The sequence below is a fragment of the Miniopterus schreibersii genome (assembly GCF_964146895.1).
Source record: "Miniopterus schreibersii genome assembly, chromosome: 13".
Taxonomy (NCBI): Eukaryota; Metazoa; Chordata; class Mammalia; order Chiroptera; family Miniopteridae; genus Miniopterus; species Miniopterus schreibersii.
Window position 1 is genome coordinate 14,181,516 of NC_138113.1, and position 24,500 is coordinate 14,206,015.

At 41.2% G+C, this 24,500-nt stretch overlaps 1 protein-coding gene across 1 annotated transcript in view; it reads right to left on the minus strand.

Annotated features, from left to right (window-relative positions):
• Positions 1 to 5,036: 5,036 nt before the first annotated feature.
• SRD5A2 (steroid 5 alpha-reductase 2) overlaps positions 5,037 to 24,500 on the minus strand; it is a 33,621-nt gene continuing 14,157 nt past the window's right edge. The window contains exons 2-5 of the mRNA XM_081155770.1: positions 12,021 to 12,184; positions 10,770 to 10,871; positions 8,158 to 8,308; positions 5,037 to 5,423 (exon numbers count right to left, since the gene is read on the minus strand). Coding sequence (XP_081011896.1) covers positions 5,357 to 5,423; positions 8,158 to 8,308; positions 10,770 to 10,871; positions 12,021 to 12,184 — 484 coding nt within the window. The 3' untranslated portion in view covers positions 5,037 to 5,356. The remainder of the gene's footprint in view (positions 5,424 to 8,157; positions 8,309 to 10,769; positions 10,872 to 12,020; positions 12,185 to 24,500) is intronic.

The following is a 24,500-nucleotide window of genomic DNA, read 5'->3' on the forward strand; positions in this document are numbered from 1 at the left end:
CATTATGATCTGCTAGGAATTCTGCTAGTAGCCAAGTGGGGGGTGGGGGGTTAGAGAATTCCTAGCATCTATAAATATGGGAAAAGGAATGCCTCTATTGCAGGAAGGGTAGACATCAGATGAATTGAAAAGACCAGATAAGGATTAGACAGAGTCCCCAGAGTCCAAAGGACTACTATATAGAAGGCTTTGGGGGCTTGATTTAATCTTTTAAAATTTCTATCCCAAATTATCAATTTAATATATTGGGAGTTTTGTCCATCTTTAAAATTCATCTCTAACATTATAATGGACATAATAAGGGCCCAGTTTATGTGACTGGCTCTCTGAACACTTCCCAGACTCCTCCAGATATCTCTGCCCTCAGCATTCTAGCTTTCCAGGCTTCCTCAAAGCTTCAACTCTAGTCTTATCAACTCAGGTTGACCATCAGCTCTGTTTGGGTTTCCCATTCCTGTGCTGTGGGCTCATGTTGCTTATTTCCCTTTGCTTAGAAGCCACTGTCATGCACTGTTTCATATATTTTTCTGGTATCTTAGTTGTAAATACAGTCCTGATGACTACATCGTGACCAGTTGTGTTATTTATTTTCATTTGACTCAAAATATTTTCTAATTTATCTTATGATTTCTTTGATATATAGGTTATTTGAAAGTGTATGGATAATATTCACAGAGAGGAGTATTGAAATTCGACTACAATTATGAATTCATTTCTCCTGTCAGGTATATAAGCTTTTGCCTTATATATTTTGAAGCTCTGTTATTTGGTGCATACAAATTTAGGTTTGCTTTCTTGAGAACTGGCTTCTTTATCATAATGCAATATATCTCTTTATCACTTATAGTCCTTGCTCTAAAATCTATTTTGTCTGATGTTAATATAGCCTCTCAGACCTTTTTAAATTTAATGTTTTTGTAGTACATCTTTTTCCATCCACTTACTTTTAACATGAGTGTTTGTATTTATAGCATATTTCTTGTATATAGCATAAAGTTGGATCTTGCTTTTTTATCTAGTCTGAAAATGTCTGCCTTTTCATTGGAATGCTTATACCATTTACATCTCATGTAATAACTGATATGGTTGGATTTACATTTACCATCTCACTATTTTCAACTTTGTTCATTTCTTCTGCTTTCCCTGCATTATTTGAGGATTAATGAGTAGTATTTTTATGATTCCTTTTATTTTCCATTATTAGTTATTAGTTATATCATTTTTTAATTGTTGCTCTAGAATTTATACAATATGCATCCTTAACACATTTACATTCAAGTTTACATCCCTCTCTCTATATATATATAAAATCTATATATATAAATAATCTTACTTTAACAATTTAATTCACAAACTGAATTAATGTATTGATGCACTAATGAATTAATTACTGAAATGGAATTGATCTTACAGTATTTGCTTTCTTGTCAATGCTGGGGAAAAATGTACCCCTATAAGGAAGCATCCTTTTCTATGGGCCTCTGGAGTAAAGGAAGACACTGGCCATGAGAAGGGAAACCCTGGTGGATGCTAGTCCTCTGGGTGCTCTCATCTCCCCACTGGCCGCACTGAACTTGGAACACAGCACACACGTCACAGAACAATTCCTTCACCACCTCCTCACTTGTGTCACGGCCACAGAGACTTAAAACCATCTTTACGAGGTGAGAGGACATAAATACAATTAAGTTGTTATTGTGCGGCACAGCCATCTGGCTGGCGTTTAAAGAAACTCAGCTTCCTCCCTTATGAAAAAGGAGCTGGAAGAAGAGCTTATTCTCTGTGCCTGAGAGAGGGTACTGGATATACTCCACCCAGACCCTGAGTCTACTGAGCAAAGCCAAACCCTGGACCCAAGAAGGCTGGGACAAAAGGAACCAATGCAGCTTAGTACATACTTTAACCTTCCCCAACAATGTATTTCATTCATCCAATTCCCAAGCTGTGGTGGTGGGAAGAAATGAGAAACAATACAAATAATATAGAACCTTTCAAGGTCACAGCTCAGCGGACTTATAGAGAGAATGAGAAATCTCTTTCTTAGGCATTAAATGCACTCAATGGCTATTAAAGCGTCCAAGCGCCCACATCACCACCTGGCACCATGCCTCTCCTTTTATCATGGGATGGTGTGGAGGCTATAAAACAATCAACAGCCCTCTCTAGAAGGTTTTACTTTACCTTTAGTGTTACCCTGCTTATTTGCCTTGCCCAGATCTCAGCTCACAGCCTATTAGAGAATTAAAGGTCCAGGCAAGAAAGGAAATGACTCTTTTTCTAATTAAATTTACTGGGGTGACATTGATTAATAAAATTACTATATAGGTTTCAGGTGTACAAGTCTAAAATACATCATGTATATATTGTATTGTGTGTTCACCACCCCAAGTCAAGTCTCCTTCCATCACCATCAATCCCCCCTTTACCCTCTATACCTCCCTCCTTCCTCCTCTCGTAATCACCATACTGTCGTCTGTCTATGAGGTTTTTCTCTTTGCTTAATCCCTTCTCTTCATGAGTCCATTCCTTCACGTACCGAGAGCTTTCTCCCTTGCTTCTTGGTGAGATGGCCATGAGGTCCCCACGAAGTCAGGATGGCTATTGCACCGCTACATGGCAGTGAAACCATGGGTGTATTTATTTGTTCCTAAAAGGGTTTAAACCATGTAGATCACTGTTTAATTGCAAGTTTCTCATTAGAGATCTTTCCTCCTTCAGAACACAGTGGCACTAATGTTGCTTATTATATGGGGGAGAAGGGGGAAGTGTGACTTAAAACCTTTTCCAAAGTGAACTCAAAATGTCATCTCTGCTACACCTTCATTTTATCAAACAGGTTCATGATAAGGCATCAGCCCGATCCTCCCCACGGAGGGAGGCACACAGGTTCCACTCAGTGGCCATGGCCAGCGGTGGGGATCTGAACCGTGGCACAACCCTGCAGCTCTGGCTGATTTTCACCAGCATGAGTTCTTCAGAACCCAAATGAAAATCCCTAAAGCGCAAGAATTATATCTAATTTAACAATATTCTCCCACCCATTTTTTTAAATCACAAGTACTCAATAAATGATTGTTGAGTGAAAACTGAGTTCAGGCCTTCAATTCACACCCATCTGTGTAGGCTCTACTAGCCTCTCTCTGAAAGCCTACTGTTCCCTAAGAAGAAAAAAGACTTCTGATCCTTAAAAGTACACGATTGGACGGCTGCTCTGACTGGCTATGGGACCTTGGAGGCATTTTACCGCTGAGGCTCTCACTGTCTCCATCTATAATATGAAGGGGTGGAACTAACTGATGCCTAAAGTGTGCTTCAGATCTTGACATTACAAGGATGGGGCAAATAACACTGCCATTTATTGTGCACCTGCTACATGGCAAGGACTGGTGTGGATGCTTCCTAAAATGGCTGTAAGATAAAGGATTTAGGAAAGGCTGTTTTCAGCGTCACAGAGAATACGGGAAGTCTTATTTCACAGAGCCCCAGCTACCCTTTTAGGTTCAAGGAGTGTCTCCCCAGCTCTGTGTATTCCTGAACACTAGGGGTGGCGTCTGCCTTAGCACAGTCCCCTGCGTCTTTATCACTCCTCCTTAGAGCTCTGAACTGTAGTGGAGGAGCTCTGTAAGTCATTCTTCTTTCTAGTTTCAGCTCAAAGCCTCTAATTTCAAGTTGGCAAAATGAAGAGGAAAGAAGCGACACTAAAAAACACACCAAAAAACCATTTAAAAACAAAAACAAAAACGGGAAAAAACACAGCTGAATACCTTATAAAAATCTTCATTAAGTCCAAGGGTCTTTTAATTCAAACAAAGTTATTTAACATCCATGATTCAGAAGGTATTTAATGAACAGCAAAAACATGTATTTACATGATTACAATTCGTAATTTTCAGTAATCTACAGCATCCTCGAACACTGGTGCTCATTTCTCAAAAGAGCTTGCTCAATCACTAGGACCAGTGATTGCTACAGGTCTAGGTCAGAGGACACAAGTACCTTCAAACATTCTGATTACAAGTTTTCAGCCCCTTCCACCCAGAGCCAACCGTCTCAGCACCCAGGCTAGGGCGACCCCTCCACAGAGGCTGCTGATTCTAATGAGAACTAGCTGATCAGTCCCGGTTCTTAGGCTCCATGAGCCCAGATCCTCCAACTTTTTAAAAGAAACTAGAATGTAGAAACCTCCTCATTTTTAAATTTTAGAAACATTGAATTAAAAATAAAAAAATAATAAAGAAAGAAAGAAAGAAAGAAAGAAAGAAAGAAAGAAAGAAAGAAAGAAAGAAAGAAAGAAAGAAAATCAAACTATATGTAAGTCACTGTCTGAGCCAAAAAACAAACAAACAAACAAAAACGGGCTTTGTATCCCAATTCCTCCCTCCAGTTGCAGCTCTCAGCTTCTGTTCTGGGGTCCCTTGAGGGCTGATGTTCAAGACGCACCTTCTTAACCAGATCCTGGGAGCTGTGGGGAAGAAATTCAGAGGAGGACAGTTGCTGGGTTCTTCCGACCTGCTCCACTGTCACTGTAGACTCCTTGCTGGGTCAAGCAGCAGCTGATGTGAGTCATCTCCTTATTTCACACTCGCTTGCTGTTCGGATATTTCCACCTGTTTCCAAGGACAGGGGAGTTTGCTTCTTGACTCTCTCAGTAGCCATCCACTGTCATGTCTTTTTCTTTGTGATCATTAAAACCTTCAGTCAAACCCACACCAGTTCTCTGGGTTGGGCTCTGATACCTCTAATGGGGGTTATGGAATCTTCAGGAAGACAGAGGCACTAAGACACTGCACGAATTCAAAACAGCAACAGGAAGAGAGAGCTCCTGTGAAAAGTCTGCCTAATCTCTTCGCATCTTTCATAACTAATTAAGGAAAAGGAATATGTGACAGTTTTCACTTGGCAGATTTGCTCTGGGGCTGTGCAGATTCAGAATGGAAATCTCTGCTAATCTGTATGAGTACAGAATATGTATCTTTAATTCTATAAACACTGCCCTCAACCCAAAACTTTCTTAACTACAGAGCTCTCTTATATAAAGCCACGCATACTGGGATCACACAAAGAAAAATACCTAGGGAAGCTTTGCACTTTCCAGGAAGAACAACAGCTAAGGGCCTTGTTGAAGCTTCAACAGGAGATCAAGATAGAGACCCCTGGTAGGGGTATCAGACTCTCTAGGCCAGATGGAAGAGCACAAAAGGCCTACTGTTAACCATATCATATATATATATGTATATATATGTATATATATGCTATTATATCATATACATGTGAACTTCAAAGGTTAAAGGTTAAGTAGCATGGTGATTTTCAACAGCATTGTGGGAACTTCGTTAGTTTTTTTAATTTGGTTTCTTTAAAAGACAAATGGAATGAGGGCTTTCCGAAATTTGGGGTAGTCTTCAAAGATCTTGAGGTAGAACCTAAAGGACAAGAAACAAATAATTATAAATATCATCAAGCAGTGGTCAATGGTTGAAATCCTCTTATAAGTCAACCTACATTTATCCAGGGCCCACCTCTTCCCGATGCCATTTGTGCCTCTTCTTTCTCCCTCCTGCACCCTGTTCCTATCAACACTGAAGCTTCATGGGGGGAATATAAATAACCCTTCCTGCCCTTGAGCACTGTGTGCACTTCTACTCATTTGTATCTTCTTCCATTTCTTTCTTCAGTGTCTTACAGTTTTCCAAGTACAGGTATTTTACCTCCAAAGTTGGAGGAATAGCACCACCTGATATCAAACTATACTGAGAGGTCATAGTAATCAAAACAGCATGGTACTGGCATAAAAACACCAATAAACAAACAAACAAACAAACATACACACACACACACACACACACACACACACACACACACACACACACACATATATGTCAGTGGAGCAGAATAGAGCCCAGAAATAAACCCATTCCTATTTGGTAAATTAGTATTTGACAAAGGAGGCAAGAACATACAATGGGGTAGAGACTATCTATTCAATAAATGGTGTTGGGAAAATTGGACAGATACATGCAAAAAAATGAAACTAGACCTTCTTACAGCATATATAAGAATAAACTCAAAATGGGCAAAGAACTTAAATGTAAGACTCAAAACCATAAGACTCCTAGAAGAAAACATAGGCAGTAAAGTGTCAGACATTTCTCTTAGTGACATTTTCTCTGATATATCACCTCAGACAAGGGAAACAGAATAAAAAATAAACAAATGGGATTACAGCAAATTAAAAAGCTTTTGCACAGCAGAGGAAGCCATCAACAAAGTGAAAGGACAACCCACTGAATGGGAGAATTTATTTGCCAGTGACAACTGAGAGAATAAACTATGAGAGACTAAAACCACTCAGTTTGTGGTCATCTGTTTTGGCAGCCCTGGGAGACTAATACATCTTGCAAAAAGGCTTTCGCCTTAAGTGACCCGGCTATCCTCTTGAAGCTGGTAGCTCACAAGTTATAATCATGACATACTCTGTTAAAGTACCTTAATTTGAACTGGGGGACAAATAGTAATAATACGTTACAAGAGGTGCCTGGATGTTGGAGCTATGATTAGAGAGGTGTGGTGAGCTGCCTCTCACAAAGCCCAGTTAGCCCTGTAAGAAAGACGCCTCTTGTCCTCCCCTCTGGGCACGCTGACATGAAAGGATAGGGACTCAGTTTGGATTCTGTTGCTGCACCAGCTGGAACCCTTGGGTGCAATTGCTGTCACCTCCCCTAAACAAGCCCAACTGAATCCATGCTTCTCAGGGCCCCTCTAACTGCTAATTGACACCCTCTCCTCCCCACACTCCCTTGGCCTCTGGTGGGCAACAGACCCTGCCTGGAGTGGAGAGAACTGTTACCCTGACTCTCTTACTGGCTGGGGACCCTCTGCTGCCCTCTACCTCCCCCAAGTCTAGGAGGTAGCAAGAATAGGTCATGAGGAGAGCTGTTGTTTCATTTATTTCTGACAGGTCTCTGCATAAATTCCACTCTGGGGGAAATAATCCATTCTTAGTGTAACTTTCAAGACATGAAATTAATCAGTAGCTGGATTAAAACACCTATGCAGGAACTTCAGAGGTTTTCTGGGTTCTGATTCCAAGTCCGTTTCCGTTCCCTCTGAATTTTCTCTCTCTCTCTCTCCCTCTCTCACACACACACACACACAATCACAGGCTTCCTCTTTCCCCCAACTACAAAAGCCATTTTAGAGAAAGGATCTGAAATTCACATTTAAAGCCTGATAACAACTTAGTATGTTACCCTTCTCCTCCCAGAGATACTTTTAGTTAACTCTCTTGTCCCCGCCCATCCCAGGTGCAGGGATTGGGAGGGAGGTGGAGTTAGGAAAGCATTAGGCTAGACCTACAGGGGAAAGGTTCTAAACCCCAGCAACTTCCTGGCATTTCCCAGGTGATGGGACACACCTTCCCAGGAAGCCAGCAATGACCTTGGCTGTGATTTATGTGGGTGAGGATAGGGGAAGGAGGGGAGTACCCAGATAAGCCCCAGTGTTACACAGATTCAGGGAAATGATCCTGGCGTTTCCAGGGCTCTGTGATTACCTGAACTGTTAGCACCAAACTTAGAATTAAAAACAGCAGACACACTGGGCACAGGGCTAGTGCTTTTTCTGGTGGGTGTCTATCCCAGGTGTACCTCAGAATTATCTGCGAAGCTTTAGAAAGTGCTGAGTGCAGTCCCACCCAAGGAACATACTTTGAGAAATGTGGTGGAAGTGAACTGAATTAAAGCACGGAAATGGAAGCTACTTCTCTTACCTCTTGACTTTTACCAACCAGTAGCCATCACCAAGCCGGCTAGAAGGGCACAGAGCCTGAGTTAGCCAACTCATGCGGACACTGGGCACTTTTCTCTGGGAAGCCTCTTCAACAAGGCAACATCGTGGCTTCCCAAGTCACCCAGAGTGCCTTTGTCTACATGGGTTCAGTTTTGCTCATAGGAAAAAAGGTGTTACTGCTACTGTCGCCCGGCTAAATTCCAACTTCAGTGAAAGCCCAAGAATTCAGAATTCCCCAGTACAGATTACATCATCAACCTTACGTGATAAAGATAAATGTCCTAGGTTTCTACATCTAACCCGGTGTACTAAAAGCCTGTTTGGAGTGGAGAGCTATGTGGATACTGCCACCTGGATTGAAGAGTTTACCTGTGGTGGTGAAAAGCTCGCAGCCCAAGGAAACAAAGTGTGAAAAATGCAAATGCAAGTGCTGGGAGGGACCAGGTGGCCAGCGCATAGCCCATCCATTCAATGATCTCACCAAGGAAATTGGCTCCAGAAACATACGTGAACAAGCCGCCTGCGTGCAGAAGAATCAATCATCAGAGTGCATCACCACGACATTAAAACCCCTCTGCTTCGTTCCAAAATGCATAAGGGTAGCTAGAACAAATGTGGGGCTGGGCACTCTCTTCCCAGTCATCTCAGTTTGCTGGAATCCACTTGGGGAGAAAGGAAAACAAAGCCATGGCAGCCTGTTGTCATCAGAACATCCTGCCACCGTGGGGAGTGGCCCCAACTCCATCCAGGTCTCTAACAACTGCGGGACCCCTGGCTCTCCACGGGGCCAGGAGAAGAAACAGGGGGTCTAGGTTTTGCTTCGTTCTATTAAGTAGCGCTTCCAGGCCACCTCTCGCCTCCACACTCTTTCCCTGCACACCCACACTGCTGGTCAGAATATTACAGGCTCAGTCACACAGGGCAAAACAACAAACGAGGTGAAAATAGCAATATTGGTGTGAGAAGTAATTTGATTCTCCTGAGGCACGTGCCCTCCCAAAGCAGTACACTCTGTTCAATTTTAAAGGCGGAGTAGGAGCTGCAGGTTTTTGATCTCCTGGAGGTTAGTGAGGTCTGATGCAATTGATTTTTTTAAGGTTTACTTTTTATTCAACCATGTATTCTGATATCAGAACTGTATTAGAAATCACCACATTTCTAGTCATAGTAAATGTATCTGCACTCGAAATTCCGCCCCACACTAAACTGGCAATGTGTCACCTAAAACAAATATTTTCTTTCCATGGTTACATAAAGAATGTTTGTTTATAAATCATCCTCTAATATAATTAAATTTTTGGAAACTAACCTCAGCAATCTAGCTTTTTTTTAAAATCCTCACTGAGGATATTTTTTCCACTGTTTTTCGGGAAGGGGAGAAACATCGATGTGAGAGACACATTGATCAGTTGCACCCCGACTGAACTGAGGCACACGTCCCTGGCTAGAATCAAACCTGGACCCTTCAGTCAGAGGGCCGATGTTCCAACCACTGAGCCAAACCAGCTAGGGCCACTCTAGCTTTTAAGAGCTTTCTCTTCTCTTCTTTGTCTAGTTACTAAGCAAAGATTTAAAAATCGAAACCCCTTAAAGTTACCTTCCTTAAGGATGGCACTGCATCAGCAGTTTCTAACCTGTGATTCCCCAGACCCTGGGAGGAACCACTAACCTATTGCAAGGAGTCCATAAATTGCCTATAAGTATAGCAAATGGTATGTCTCAATCTATGGTATTATTTTTATTTGATGTATATACTGTTAGGATGTTAGCAACACATATTTATTTAAATGTGGTACTGAATTCATAGTAGTGCTGTCATTATTTTCTTAATGAATATTAATCTGCAGTACCACCATGTCATAATTCAGTAAACTTTTTAATGTAAAGGGTTCCCATTTACATAAAAAATAATGGGAACCACTAACCCACACAAATACCTATCTAAAAATACTGAAGGGTTACATGACTGATTCACTGCCACCTGCTAATATTTGTCAGCTCACAGCCTGGTTTCTCGGGAGCAATTGGGATTTATCTCTGAAAATGCACTTGTAAGACACCTCATCCTGATGTTTGCTTAAGTAAATATGGTTCTCTACACCTTTGAGAATATATAAGTGGCAGGAACATGCAAGTGCTACCCCTGAATACCCATTAGATAAACCTAGTGAGACTTAACTCGCTGGAGAGGACACATTTGCTGGCCGTGCAGGACTCAGCTTTATTTGCCACCTAGGAATTATCAACACTGTATATATGATGGTTCGTTTCTTGTGTCAACCTGAATGGGCCACGGAGTACCCAGATAGCTAGTAGAACATTATTTTTGCGTATGTCCATGAAGGTGTTTTGTATGAGATTAATATTCGAATTAATGGACTCAATGAAGCAGATTGTCCTCCCCAGGTGGATGGGCCTCGTCCATTTCACTGCAGGCCTGAATAGAACAAGGTGAGTAAAGAAGAAGTCACTCTGTCTGCCTTTGAGCTGGGACATCGGTCTTCCCCTGCACTCCGACTGGAACTTATACCACCTGCTCTCCTGGGTCTCCAGCTTGCAGATGGCAGATCGTGGGACTTCTGGCTCCATACTCATCTAAGCCATATATCTATATCTTATTGGTTCTGTGTCTCTGAAGAACCCTAATACAGCACATGATAATCTCACCAACTTCAACAAGGTGGCAGCCTTCCCGCTACCCCACACCAAGCCTCACACTGCCCCCCATCTTCAGGGCATTGTGATCTTGTACCTTCTGAGAACCCTTTACCTCTCTTGAACTTCAGGGTTCAGATCAGAAATGCAAATATGTTGTGGGTGGGGTGGGGTGGGATGTAGAGGAGAAGTCCCCAGATATACCCCAGATCAAGGTATATTGTGTCATTTGTGCCCTCATCACACCCTCTCCATTTGTTACAGCATAATTCCTGGGACAGGCTCCCAAGGAAGACTGGGAATCTGGAGGGCAGGGGAGACATTACCTTGTGGAATCTTATAGGTGACTTCTCCAGGCTTCCTGAGCTGGCGCAATATATAGTCACTGTGAATGTTGATTCCCATCCCCAAAATAAATAAGAAGACACCTAGGCAAACAAGAGAGAGGGAAGTGAAAAACGTATCCTGATTTTGATGTTTCTCTCACAAGCTACGTTTTTGGGGGTTTTCTAAAAAGGAAGGGAAGGGCATTTAATTTTGAATTCTAAAAATGGTACTAAGATACAGCCAAAAAAGGGCTGTATCTTACATGAGCTGTCTCCACATGAGCACACATAGATCTTTCTTGTTTTTGTTTTTTTCCTTTGTTTTTGTGGAATCAGCATATTCCACTGTGCACATGTTTCAGCATTCATACAACTAATCCTCTGGTTGTTTGTGTTTCCAAATGTTCACTCTGGCTGCTGCATGGAGAAGGGGTTACTGAAGGCCAGTTTAGTTTGAAGGGCAATGTGACAGTCCAGGCAAGAGGTCACTGTGGCTTGGACGAGGGTGAACTTAGTGCAGTTAGGGAGAAGTAGGCCCCACTGGCACGTTTTGGAGTTACAGGCAGCAGTACCAAGCTGATGGAGAGAGTGTGATTTGTGATGTAAAGAGAGGAATTGAGGATAATCCCTAGATTTTTGGTCTGAGCCAAAATAACATATAAAGAGTTGAAGCTTCCTGGACTTTAGTTCCTCTTGCAGATAATGAAACAAATTCAATGATCAGCATTTTCTATGATTTTATATATACATGTAGCTGGGCAGGAAAAGTCTATTAGAGAAAGTGTGAATTGATAAAGACCTAAATATAGTGAGGGGCCAAGCTCCGTGAATATATAGGGTCAGAGTATTCTAGGCAGAGGGAGTGGTCTATACAAAAACACTCTGGAGCAGGACATGCTTGACCATTTAAGGCTCAGCAGGAAGGCCTCTGGGACCACAGCACAATGAATGAGGTGGATGGAGGCAGGAAATGAGGTCAGAAAACTGAGCTGAACCCAGGACACATGGGTTTCATAGGCAGTGGCAAGGAATTTGCATTTCATCCTGAAATCGACTGGAGAGTTTTGAGATAAGGAATGACATGATGTTTTTCAAAGCTCTCTCGGGCTGCTATATAGAGAAAAGATGAGGGTGGGGCGAGAGAACAGAAAATGGAATCACTGAGAGGTCCCTGTAATAGGGAGCAAAGAGGTGCCAGTGATTTGGACTGCAGGGAGCAGTGTTGGGTGGAGAGTGGTCAGATTTACTTACCCAGGATAAACCGTATGTCTGTGTACCACTCAGCAGGGTATTCAGCACAGTAAGTCAAATAGTAGCCTTGCAGGAATCCGTTTCCCATGCAGAAGACAAAGCCTTTGAAAAGTACCACAGTTGGGAAAGGCCTCCCTCTGGTGAGGACTGAGTAAACAAATGTCCTGGGGTATATGGTGAAGAAAGGTCAGGATCCAGGGTTACAAATACATATATCAACAAGGGAAACTGTTTCAAACAGATAATTATATCAAACCCCTTTTTAAAAACCATTTTCCCTTAAATCTGTGCAATGAAAGAACATTATCTGGCTCCAAAACAAGCATTTATGATATTATTTTCTAGTTTCATTAAAATCCACCTCAGTCACTATCATTTTATTCTTACAACAGTCTTGAAAGGTAAATGTCATGCCCATACAGTAGTTAGTAAATTCAATCCTAGGAGCCCAGGATTGGATACTGATGCTTTCTATCTATCAGGAAGTGAGATCCAGGTGATAGGGGAAGAAAGGTAAAGCCTAGCTCAGCCCATCTGCCAGTGGAGTAGCATTTTGATAGCAGCCACTTGACCATGTGGCATTCCATTATGGCTCTCTTAGATGACTTAATTACTGGTGCTGTAGCATTCCCTATAAAGTGGCTACAGAATCCCTTGAGAAAGTAGAAATTTCTCTAAATGTTCAGAATTACGAATATAGAGAAATCTAGGAAGAAGAGCTTAAAAAAATAACCTCAAAATAAAATACTGCCAAAGGCATATGCTAAATTCTATGCCTCGAATTATACTCTCTTTATAATTTTTCTTCTCAATGGTACAATATAACAGGAAAGCTCATAAACCTACAGGAATAGTTTAATGAATACCTATCAAGTAAATACCCATATAGTGCCTAACTAAAGGAAAGTAAAAAATAATGTCTCATCAAATAGAGAATATCAATGAAGAGACAGAAATTATAAAAAGGAACTGTGAAAAGTTGACATAGTGGAGCCATAGAGCTAGGGTAGCCCTGGCTGGTGTGGTTCAGTTGGCTGAGCATCAACCCACGCACCAAGAAGGCCCCGGTCAGGGCACATGCCTGGGTGTAGGCTCGATCCCCAGTAGGGGGTGTGCAGGAGGCAGTCAGCCAATGTGTCTATTTCTCTCTCCCTCTCCCTTCCTCTCTCTCTAAAATCAATAAAACATATTTAATAAATAAAATAAACAAAATAAAGTAGAGCTAGTGCAGCCATTTCAGGAGAACTGCTTGCACATCCTACTCCTCAAACCTTTGGGATATTTGAACTGGGCAAAATAACCTTTGAACTGGGCAAAACCAACAATGTATTTCGACCATTGCAAATATTTATTTTGTATTTGCAAATAAATTGCAAAGCAAACAGGAAAGTACATATCCTGACTACCCAACTAAAAATTAAAGACATTCTTTAGAATTATCATGACAGGAGGTCCAAGATGGCTGCAGAGTAGCTGGAAGCTGCACCCACTTGCTCCCAGCCTTAAACTGAATTTACAGCTAAATTACAGAGCAATCAACTTGAAAAACCCATGGAAAGACAGCTGCTCTGAAATGTTATAGCCAAGGAGTACAGAAGAAGCCGCATAGAGACTGGTAAGAAGAGCAGAGGTGCGGAGAGGGAAAGCCCCCTTACACAGGTGCAGTGGTGGCTGAGAAGCCAGGGATATCGCAACTGCGCAGCTCCCTCCCCCCTAGGAGCCTGGGGCCTCAACCTCATGCAGGGATCCATAACCCAGAGAAACAGAGATAGGAAGGAGTCCTCGTAGCATCTGGCAGTGGGAATCAGAGGGGATTCTGTTCACCTGAGAGATTTGGGGAGCACCATCCCAGGGAAAGAGCACCCCTATTATTAGCACCAGCCTGGGAGTTTACTCCAGACTTCGACATAAGTATAAAGAAAGAAATGGTAATAAATAAGTACCTATCAATAACAGCCTTAAATGTAAGTGGATTAAATGCTCCAATCAAAAGACACGGGGTAGCTGAATGGTTAAGAAAACATGACCCAAATATATGTGTCTACAAGAGACCCACCTCAGAACAAAAGAGTCACAAAGGCTGAAAGTGAAAGGATGGAAAAAAATATTCCATACAAATAGAAAAGAAAGCTGGGGTAGCAATCCTGACAAAATAGACTTCAAAACAAAGGCCATAACAAGAGGCAAAAAAATGTCACTACATAATAACTAAAGGGATCACTCCAACAAGAGGATATAACCCTGAAAAACATATATGCAGCCAATATAGGAGCACCTAAATATATAAAGAAACTCTTGGTGGACTTTAAGGGAGAGATTGACAGCAATACAGTCATAGTAGGGGATTTTAACACCCCACTGTCATCGCTGGATAGATCTTCCTGACAAAAATCAACAAGAAAACAGCAACCCTAATCAACACACTACATCAGATGGACTTAATCAATATTTACAGAACATTTTATCCCAAAGCAGCAGAATATACATTCTCCTCAAGTGTAAAGGAACATTCTCAAAGAGTCAGTTTGTTGTATTGGAAAGTAAGGAAATAACTGAAGATTAAAGGGGAGACAGGAGTTGTCAAAATTACTTAATTGCTAACTGGAAGGAGTTCCACTCACCAAATTTGTGACAAACCGGGTATCGAAAAGAATAATGACTGTAAACATCTGTAAACTGAGGTTAATTATTACTACCTCATTGGATTCTTGTAAAAAAATTAAATACTATGATGTAAGGAAAAAATGCCTGACACAGGATAGTTGCCCAATAATGTGTTTCTCTTTCCACTTAAACTCCATGAGAGCTTTAAGGCCCTAAAAGTGGCTTAAGTTCTTAGAGGGAAAAGGTCCTGGAAGACTACAGAAAGGCTATTTTAAAAGAGTTGCTTGCCTCCCAGTGTGGTCCTGTTCATGCCAACAATGCCCAAATAAGCCCAAAGACAAAGTCCTTGCCTTTCAAAAACCCAGGACATAGTGCTTTCAAATTAAACCATGTGTCCTCCCCACCCCTACCCTCTGGACCTGCTAAGTCTGAATGCAAAGTCAATACTTATCACATCTCAACCAAAGGAATATGTATTAATGACAGGCTCACTACTATAATAAACAATTCCAAAGTCTCAAAGGTTCCACATACAAAAGCTCATTTCTTGCTCAGGCCACAGTGCATACCTGTTCAGGGGTGATGCTCTGCTCCACAATTCAGAGCCAGGCTCTTCCCGTGCATCTCCCTCCTCCAGCTGGCGGACGAAGGAAGAGAGAGAGCATGGAAGATGGTGTAAGGATTATCTTAAGGGCCAGGCTGCAGGCTGCAAGTGGCTCTATTTCTCTCATTCTCATTGCTTTGGCCCTGCCCAGCTGCAGGGGAGCCTGTGAAATGCAGCCCAGCAGGTCTCCCAGCAGGAAAAGGGAAGTAGGTTGGTGAACACAGGGCACAGGCAAAAGACTCTGGAGAGCCAGGAGTCCTGGAGAACTAATACGACTCTTCTGATCTGAATGATTTTGATGTTGGAAAACTGGAAGCAGTTCAAAATAAATGTTTCAACACAGAAAGCAATAAAAACAATGACAAGGAAGCAGAAAGAGTCAAGCAGCCCAAGAGGCTGAAATTAGTGCTGTGGAGGGTTGCAAGTGAATTTCACCTTCAGATCCCATGGCCCACATATGGCCTGAGGCTCAGTTTCCCTGATTTAAGACCATTTCACTTTAATTCCCTCTTACATTTCTAACGTAAATTTTCACTCTTTTGTTTGTTCTGATGCAGAGACTGATAAGTACTCTGTAAATATAGAACTTTCTATCACTGCTAAGTAAATATCCTTTTGGGGGGACTCTCATTGGAAAGGGTTAACTGAAATTGCAGCTCCAATGTAAACCAAAGAAACAACCTTTAAAATTATCCATCTTGCACAGACCAATTCATATTTAACTAAATCTTCTTCAAATATAAATGCTATTGCTAAGATTACCAAGCCTATTGAAGACTTTTCACTATATGAAATTTTAGACTTCATTGTCAATCAAAATAAATTCAAGCTCCTTATCTAAATGCAAGGTTTCTCTCTATATATTTACTTGTTACGTATAGTAATAACTCCTTCCTCAGTCCCATCTCCTCTTTCAACTACGGCCCCTTTTTTCTGTCTTCCTTTACAGCAAAACTCCCCCAAAGCATCTTCTATACTTGTCACCTGTCCTCTCCTCCTCTTTCCTCCCTTCCTCCCCCATATAGAAACTCATCTTGGCGAGACCACCAGAGACATCTGCATTTCCAAATTCAAGAGCCAACTTTCAGCTCTCTTCTTATTTGACAAGGTAATCACTCCATTCTTCAGAAACACTCTCTCCCTCAGCTCCCAGCATGCTAGTTGCCCTTGGTTCTCCTGCATCACTGATTTCTCTTCATTGTCCTTTGCTGGTTTCTCTTCACCCCCTTGGTCTCTAAATAGTGGTGTGCCCCACGGCTCAGGGTTTTTCTCCTTTATTTACAGCTACTGTATATGTAATCACGTCTAGTCTCATATCTTTAAATATCTATAGAATGACCACTCCCAAATTTATGTCTTCAGACAGGATGGCCGCAGTCCTTGAACTCAGACTCATATGACCAACTTCCTACTGGACAGCCAGCTTGAAGGATGCCTCAAACTTTATACATCCAAATTCAAACCCCTGGTTCCCCACCCTTCCCAAAACCTGTACCTCCCTGAATCTACCTCATCTCAGAAAATGGCACCTTCATTCTTCCAATTGCTCAGACTGAGGACTTAAACCATCACTGTCCCTCTCTCTCTCTTTCCCTCCCTCCCTCTCTCTCTCTCTCTCTTTACACACACACACACACACACACACACACACACACACACAATCTATTAGCAAAGGCTGTCAGCTCTACCTTCAAAATATTCCCAGAATCTGGCTACATCTCACAAACTCTATCTGAGTTCAAGCCACCATTAAGCCTCTCTTAGATATTTGCAAAAGCCTCCTCACTTCACCTGGACTGCCTTCATTGCAATCTATCCTCCACAGAGCAGACAGAGTAAAACTGTAAGCTGGATCATACTATTTCCCTCTGAAAAACCCCTTGTTGCAAAGGAAAAACCCAAATCCCTATGATTGCCTTCAAGGCTCTATATAAATGTTACCCAGCTACATCTCTGACCTCATCTACAACTTTTCCCCTTGCCCATCTCACTCAAGCCACTCTGGCCTCCCTGCTATTGACTGAACAGGACCATATCATGTGTCACTTCAGACCTTTGTCTCTTACCTGAAGAGCTCTTCCTCAGATATCCACCATATGGTACTGGCATAAGAACAGACACATAATCCAATGGAACAGAATCAAGAACCCAGAAATAAACCCACACATATACAGTCAACTAATATTAGATAATGGATCCAAGAATACTCAATGGAGAAAAGATAGTCTCTTCAATAAATGGTTTAGGAAAACTGGATAGCCACATCCAAAAGAATGAAACTGGACCCCTATCCTACACCATTCACAAAACTTAACTCAAAATGGATTAAAGTTTTAAATGTAAGAATCAGTACCTTAAAACTCCTAGAAGTAACTGGAACATATTAGAATTTAATGACTGTTTCTTTCTTTCTCCAACCAAGGAAATATATCATTCGAGTTTCTCTGTAGAAAGGCTAGGACCAGCCTCAGATCAGTAGTGAAGCTGGTCCTTTTGCCCAGTCTTTGTGTCTGCTCATCTCATATCCCCCAGGGGGCCCGCTCCTCCTGCCTCCCTCTTTCACCTGCTTTCCCAGGATTCCAGTCATGCTTGACACAGACATGGATGCTCACACCAAAAGGTTTATTTTTCCTGGAAATTTCCCAGTCTTCAAATCTTTCTAGTTCTTTTCTGGAAACCTTACCATTCCTTTTTTCCAATCCTTCAGGATGTTCCACTTCCTATTATCTTCTAAGTGATAACTAAAACCTATGGCCAATAAGGTTTCAGAAGGAGTTAGCAACTATTGTGAATACATCTGCCACTGATCTTAGAAGACTAGAAAAGAGACCCGAGTATCCTTCCCAAAAAAACCTCTTACACCAAAATAGAAGATTGAAGATAATACTAACCCTTGAAAGAAAGTTGAGCCTGTCACTCATTCGTGTCTCACATGATGGCACTCACCCTACCTAATATCCACTTCACTGTGAAAATGAGAATTGTGATTAAGGAGGAGAGGTGTCATTTTGCAACTAGAGATCCTTGGGAAAAGAAGAACTATAAACATAGCTTTTCAATGTAGAGATTCCCTATGGCATCGGGTATCCCAGGGAACATGAAGGCCCTGCCTGAGGGACAGGAGAAGCAGTGAGAGAAGAATCCTAAAACAGATGTGGAAGGAAAGAGGGATCATTTCCCTCAAGGTCTTGATGATTGCCTTGCATGTGGCAATGAAAATCATCTCACAAGATGACTTTGTCTGGCTCATCCCCTCCAAGATGCCATGTGAGTAGTAGTCAGTGATGGAGGATTTCATGTTGCCTCTCCTTGGGATCTATTTGTATTTTTTACCTGGCTCTCTGGAAACACATTGCTTTAAACCAAATAAAACGCTTGAATGGTAGGAATTTCAGACATGTTTTCGGACCACAAAAAAAAGAGTTGTAGGGTTCAAAATGGATTTTTGTTATCAATCAGATTGTGTTCAGGTAGGCCTATTCTGTTTATGCATCCTGATGATGGATGCTTCTAATAAAAAGACATCTATCCTGAGGTATATATGTGTTACCACTGGGCCAGTAAAAAATATAAAGCTCACAGAGGTATGGTAATTTTTCTAAGACCACACAGCTACAAAGGGGTAGCAGAGATGGGATTTAAATCAGGGTCCTCTGCTTCAAAACAGCTTGTTCATTTCCAAATGGAAAGGGAAATTGAGATCAAAGTATAAAATTGGGGGGAAATCCCACATGCCCTTCAAGAGAATCCAGGTTTGGTTTTCAGTCATTTCAGTCCAAGGATCTTGTTGCATCTATAGTAGGCATTTGTTATATGTGCCACCCAACACTTATTCTTCCTTCTTATGGTAACTACCCTGTTTCTCCACCACGGTCCCACCTTCCTCCCCAGTCTTAGCCCATGAGAGGGTTTATCTTCTCCAGGCTCTCAGTCAATCAGAACAGGGGTTGTTTCAAGGATGGGCATGTGACCCAACAAACCCCAGTAAGGTTTTGTCCACATTTTTTATAGAAGTATTGTTTTCCACATGCCTTGGATCTGAGAGGATATAAGCTCTTAGATTCTACAATCATCTTGCCACCACCAAAGGGCAGTCTTTCTGAGAACAGAGCCAGTAAAAAAAGTAGAGCCAAGAGCTGGAACCACAGCATCAATCTGGACCTGAACTTGGAATTTTCCAGTTATGAGAGTTAATAAGTTCAGATTTTACTTAAGCCTATCTGAATTGATTTTTCTGTCACTTGAAACTGACAGTCCTGATTAATGCACCATCACTCTGTTCTCTTTTGACATAAACACCAAACTTTTCCAAGTTTAAAGCCAGAACTGGTGAGGTTAGGTTGCATTTAAATAGGGTTTCCCCCAAATTATTCCCTTTGGAGCAGGACACACCAAGATGTCTTTCCTTGTGGAAGCCTCTCCTTATGCCAAAGGGCATTAGACCAACCAGTCCTCTGAACCCTTGGCCCACTTCCCTGAGTCCTTCCCAACAAACACTGACAATGAACATTCACTTGTCTGTATATTCAGATCAGACCTGTCATTGTAAATAACGCTTCTGGACATATTAAGAGAGTGGAATGTGTAGGCCAAGTGCAAAGGTGACTAAACACAGAACGAATCAGTGGTGTATTCCATCCATTTACATTTTATTATGACCTTGTGTAGTGGGTTGAATGGCGGCCCTCCACTCTCTAATTCCAAGAACTTCTGAATATTACTTTATTATAACAAAAAAGTTAATATTATCTTATTTGGCCAAAAAAAGATGTGATTAAGTTAAGAATCTGGAGAAGAGGTTATCCTGGATAATTTGGTGGACCCTAAATGCAATCACATGTATCCTTATACAAGAAAGGGGCCGAAAAAGGTCAGAAAGACCCACCGAAGAAGAGCGATGGGAAGACAGCACAGGGATGCAACCACAAGACAGGAATGCTGAGAGCAACGAGGAGCCGACAGAGGCAAGGAATGGGTTTTCCTGGAGTTTCCAAAGGGGGCACAAGCTTACTGACATCCCAGTTTCAGACTTCTGGCCTCCAGAATGGTGAGAGAAAATTTTCTATTGTTTTAAGCCACCCAGTTTATGGTCATTGTGACAGCAGCCACAGGGAACTGAAACACCTTCTTAGAGTAATATTAGGCCATCGAAATTAATTTCAGTTCAGACATCCAGTTGAGGAAATAACAGTAAAGGACCACAGACAGGTAATTTTTTATAGTGCCTACTATGTTCTAAGTAATGTTCTAAGAATGTTGTACATAGTAAGTCATTTAATATTTATAATAACCCTAGGAGATAGGTATTCTAATTGTCCCCATTTTAAAAGCAGGGAAACTGAGGCACAGTGAAATTAACTTAGACAGTGATGAACTATCAGAGCTGGAATTCAAGTCCAGGTGAAGCTAGTTCTAGGGTTTATGTTATTGAGCATTTTGCTCTCCTGCAGTCACTGTATTTAAAAAAAAAAAAGGAATCAGTTGCATGAGCACTTGTCTACATCAGAGGTGCTTACCAGTTACATAATGAAGTCACTGAGGGGCTTCAGGAACACTGAAAGGAAAGAAGCACACTGAAGACAAGTTAATCAGAATCTAAGGCATAGGACATGGGCATTTTCCCAGAAGATTCAACTGTGCACTCAGGGTTAAAAAACACTGACATAATAACCTCCAATGGCTAACTTAACTAATTTTTTTCAAATTGGCATTGACCAGATACTTTGGCTTCTCTAAATTCTAGGTCCACACAGAGAAATTAGATTGCCAAATCTAGTAGAAGAAAGGCTCAGTTCAATAAAACCACATTTTTTTCTTTGCAATAGAGTGGTTAACCATTTTCTATCAAAGGCAGTACCATAGGAAAAATTCATTGTGAAGTTCCTGGGACTTCCCATCTTGTTCTGACACTGGATGTGAGGACAGCCAGGTCTCATTGTCAACCCCCTGCAGATGTCATCTGGTCATAATTCAGTAGCACTATTTAAATTATGAAAAACATTGAGATGATTAGCTCATGAAGACCTAGAATAGATTACGACATTTTTAAGTTTTCTGTTTATATGTTTTTAAATCTTTCTATTTGTGTCCTGGAGTATTGGGAGACCCTGGAACTGCTCACTCACTCATTTTTCCTCTTTCTTCCCGCCTCTATCTCAAAATAAAAGTTCAGTATAAACATCAAAGGAATTACCATGGTTTTAAGAAGCTTTGAGAATTCTTCTGAGTGATAGACAAGGGACTCATCATTGAAACACAACCTCCTACTAGAAACAGGCTACTGACCTCTGACTCTATTTATTTGTTTGTTCGTTCATTCATTCAAACCCCAGATGATCAAAATCTGAGTGTACAAAGAGACTTGGGTCAACCTCTTGGCCTAAGCAATACCAACTCATTTGAATAACTAGTTTATCTTTTCTTTTTCTTTAAATTGATAAATTTGGTATGGTTTTGGCATTCTGTAGGTACATCTGCTCAGCCACTCATGCTAACTGGTCATGATCCAATTAAAAAAATTATAAATGGCGGCATGGGGCAGTTTGCAGCTTGAAGTGCAAAGTTTAACAAACCTACTAAGGTAGGCTAAGGACAAGGCACATTCACTGCTGAACACAAATGCATCATTTTTCTAAGATGCAATTTTATCTCCTTTATTTCTCATTATTTGCCAAAAAAAAAGTCATGGTTTTCTAACTCCAGTTGTTTGGCTTCATACTGTAGCCCAAATTTACAGGGCTCCTGATGTCTTTTGGAAGCAAATGGCTCTGTACAGCTATGCGGCAGTGAGGCCTAGATGTTGCCATCATTTTGAGAACATTTAAGGAGTTTCCATCTTCATTTAAATATTGACTGGGACTCAATAGCCCCCATCAAAAGGTACAATATTCAAAGATGGGTCCCTCTCACACCATCTCCCTCCTATACCTCTATTTCATTGTTCACTTTGACCCCCCGCCCAAAAAAAATTCTGAGGTCATGGCAGAATTTACTATGTGGAAGTCTCAGACCTGTCATTCAAAAGCATCTGCTGATATCTCCCATACTCTATCCCCTATTGTATAACCTTTGGGCCACCTTGCCAACCACAGCTACATGGAGCCAAAGGACCCTGGTAAAGGAAACCACCATTCTCCTATCATGCTTAACTCTCCACAAGTTTAGAAACCTGTAACACAGGATCCAAAGGTTATTGCACATTAAACCTGAGAATGGAAAAAGCAATAGGGTTACAATGAAACAAAGGAGACTATTATGGACTGAATGTTTGTGTCCCCCCCGAATTCATATGTTGAAATCTAATCCCCAATGTGATGGTATTTGGAGGTGGGGCCCTTTGGAGGTAATTAGGTAATGAGGGTGGAACCTTCATGAATGGGACCAGTGCCCTTATAAGAAGAAGCCAGAGAGCTAACTTACTCCCTTTCTACGATGTGAGGACACAAAAGTCAGCCATCTGCAACCCAGAAGAGGCACCTCTCCAGAACCAGACCTTGCTGGCACTATAATTTCAGACTTCCAGTCTTGATAAATCTGAGAAATAAATTTCTATTGTTGATAAGTCACCCAGTTTATGGTATTTTGTTATAACAACCTGGGCTAAGTCAGTGACGCTCTGGAAAGTTTAGGAACACAAACCATTGGGCTTAGTCACAACACTGAGTACAAGCAGAGGCTACTAAAAACCAGCAAGTCAACCAGTTTTGCAACTAATCAAATTAGCAAAGATAAATACTAAAACACCTGCACTCCCTGTAGCCCCAAGGAGCAGAGAAACACAAACTTGGGGACTTCTGCTTCCAGTCAAGACAGAATAATTGGATTTACTCTCTGGGCTAAAAAATAAAAATACAAAACAACAAGACAAATTACATGAAATAATTTATAAAAGACATAAAGCAATGAAAGACAAGGATCCCCAATAGACAATTTTTTTAAAAAAGTAAGCCTTATAAACAACCTAGCTTAGTGTTTGGAGAGAATTTCCCTTTGGAAGGGGATCCCAGAGAGAAGCTAGAAGATTTCCTGAGATGACAAATAACAGAACTGATATTCCAGTAGATCTAAAATCTAGAATTCTCAGGACAGAGTACTGAAGAGAAGAAGATACACAGAGGTCTACAGAGGGTCCTCGTCAAGTATTCAGCAAAGAATTACTTAGAGCTCTTATGTGAGAAAAGGATCACCCAACAGGACTGAACAGAACAGTACCCAGTGCTCTCACACGGCCAGGAATAAAGTCCATTCTCACCAGCCAGGTAGAAAAACTCATAATTCTTGGGGCATTGGGTAGAGAATTTAGAAAGGTCTTCCATTCTGAAACCACCTAACAAATCAGATCAAGACCAGAAAGGATCAAATTATTTCCAAGTAACTTAACTGTTTGCCAGAACAAAGCTCAAGAATATTTATAGGAATACAAAAATATCCCACACTCAACAAGGTACAGTGTCTAACCATCCAATCAAAAATTTCCAGGCATGCAAGAAGTGGTAAAACACTGCCCATATTGAGAAGGATAATCACTCAAAAGCAACACAGAATGACACAGATGTTAGGATTAGCAATGACATGAAAACAGCTGTTATAACTGCCTTCCATATGTTCATAAAATTAAGAAGAGCCCAGCCGGTGTGGCTCGGTGGTTGAGCATCGACCCAGGAACCAGGAGGTCACAATTTGATTCCTGGTCCGGGCACATGCCCAGGCTGTGGGCTCAATTCCCAGTAGGGGGCATGCAGAAAGCAGATAATCGATGATATTTCTCTCTCATTGATGCTTCTATCTCTCTATCCCTCTCCCTTCCTCTCTCTCTAAAAAGCAATAAAATAAAATAAAAACATTAAAAAAAAATTAAGTGGAGACATAGCAGACAGCAAAAAAGACAAAAATCAAACTTCTAGAAATAAAATCTACAATGTCTGAGAAGAAAATACTCCAGATAGAATTAACAATAGATAAGACATTGCAGAAGAAAAGATTATGAACTTGAAGATGCAGCAATAGAAGCTATCCAAAATGAGACACAGAAAAAAAGAATCCAAGGAAATGAAAAGCATCCGTGAGCTATGGGCCTCACAGATATCTAATTGAAATCCCTGAACAATGGAAGAAAGAAGGGGGAATGGGGGTGGGGTGGAATCAAGACTAATGTAGAAAAATAGTCCAAATTTGATGAAAACTTAAACCCACATATCCAAGAAGTTTAAAGAACCCCAACATAAGAAATATTTAAAAAGTTACACCAAGAAATATAATAATCAAATTTCTAA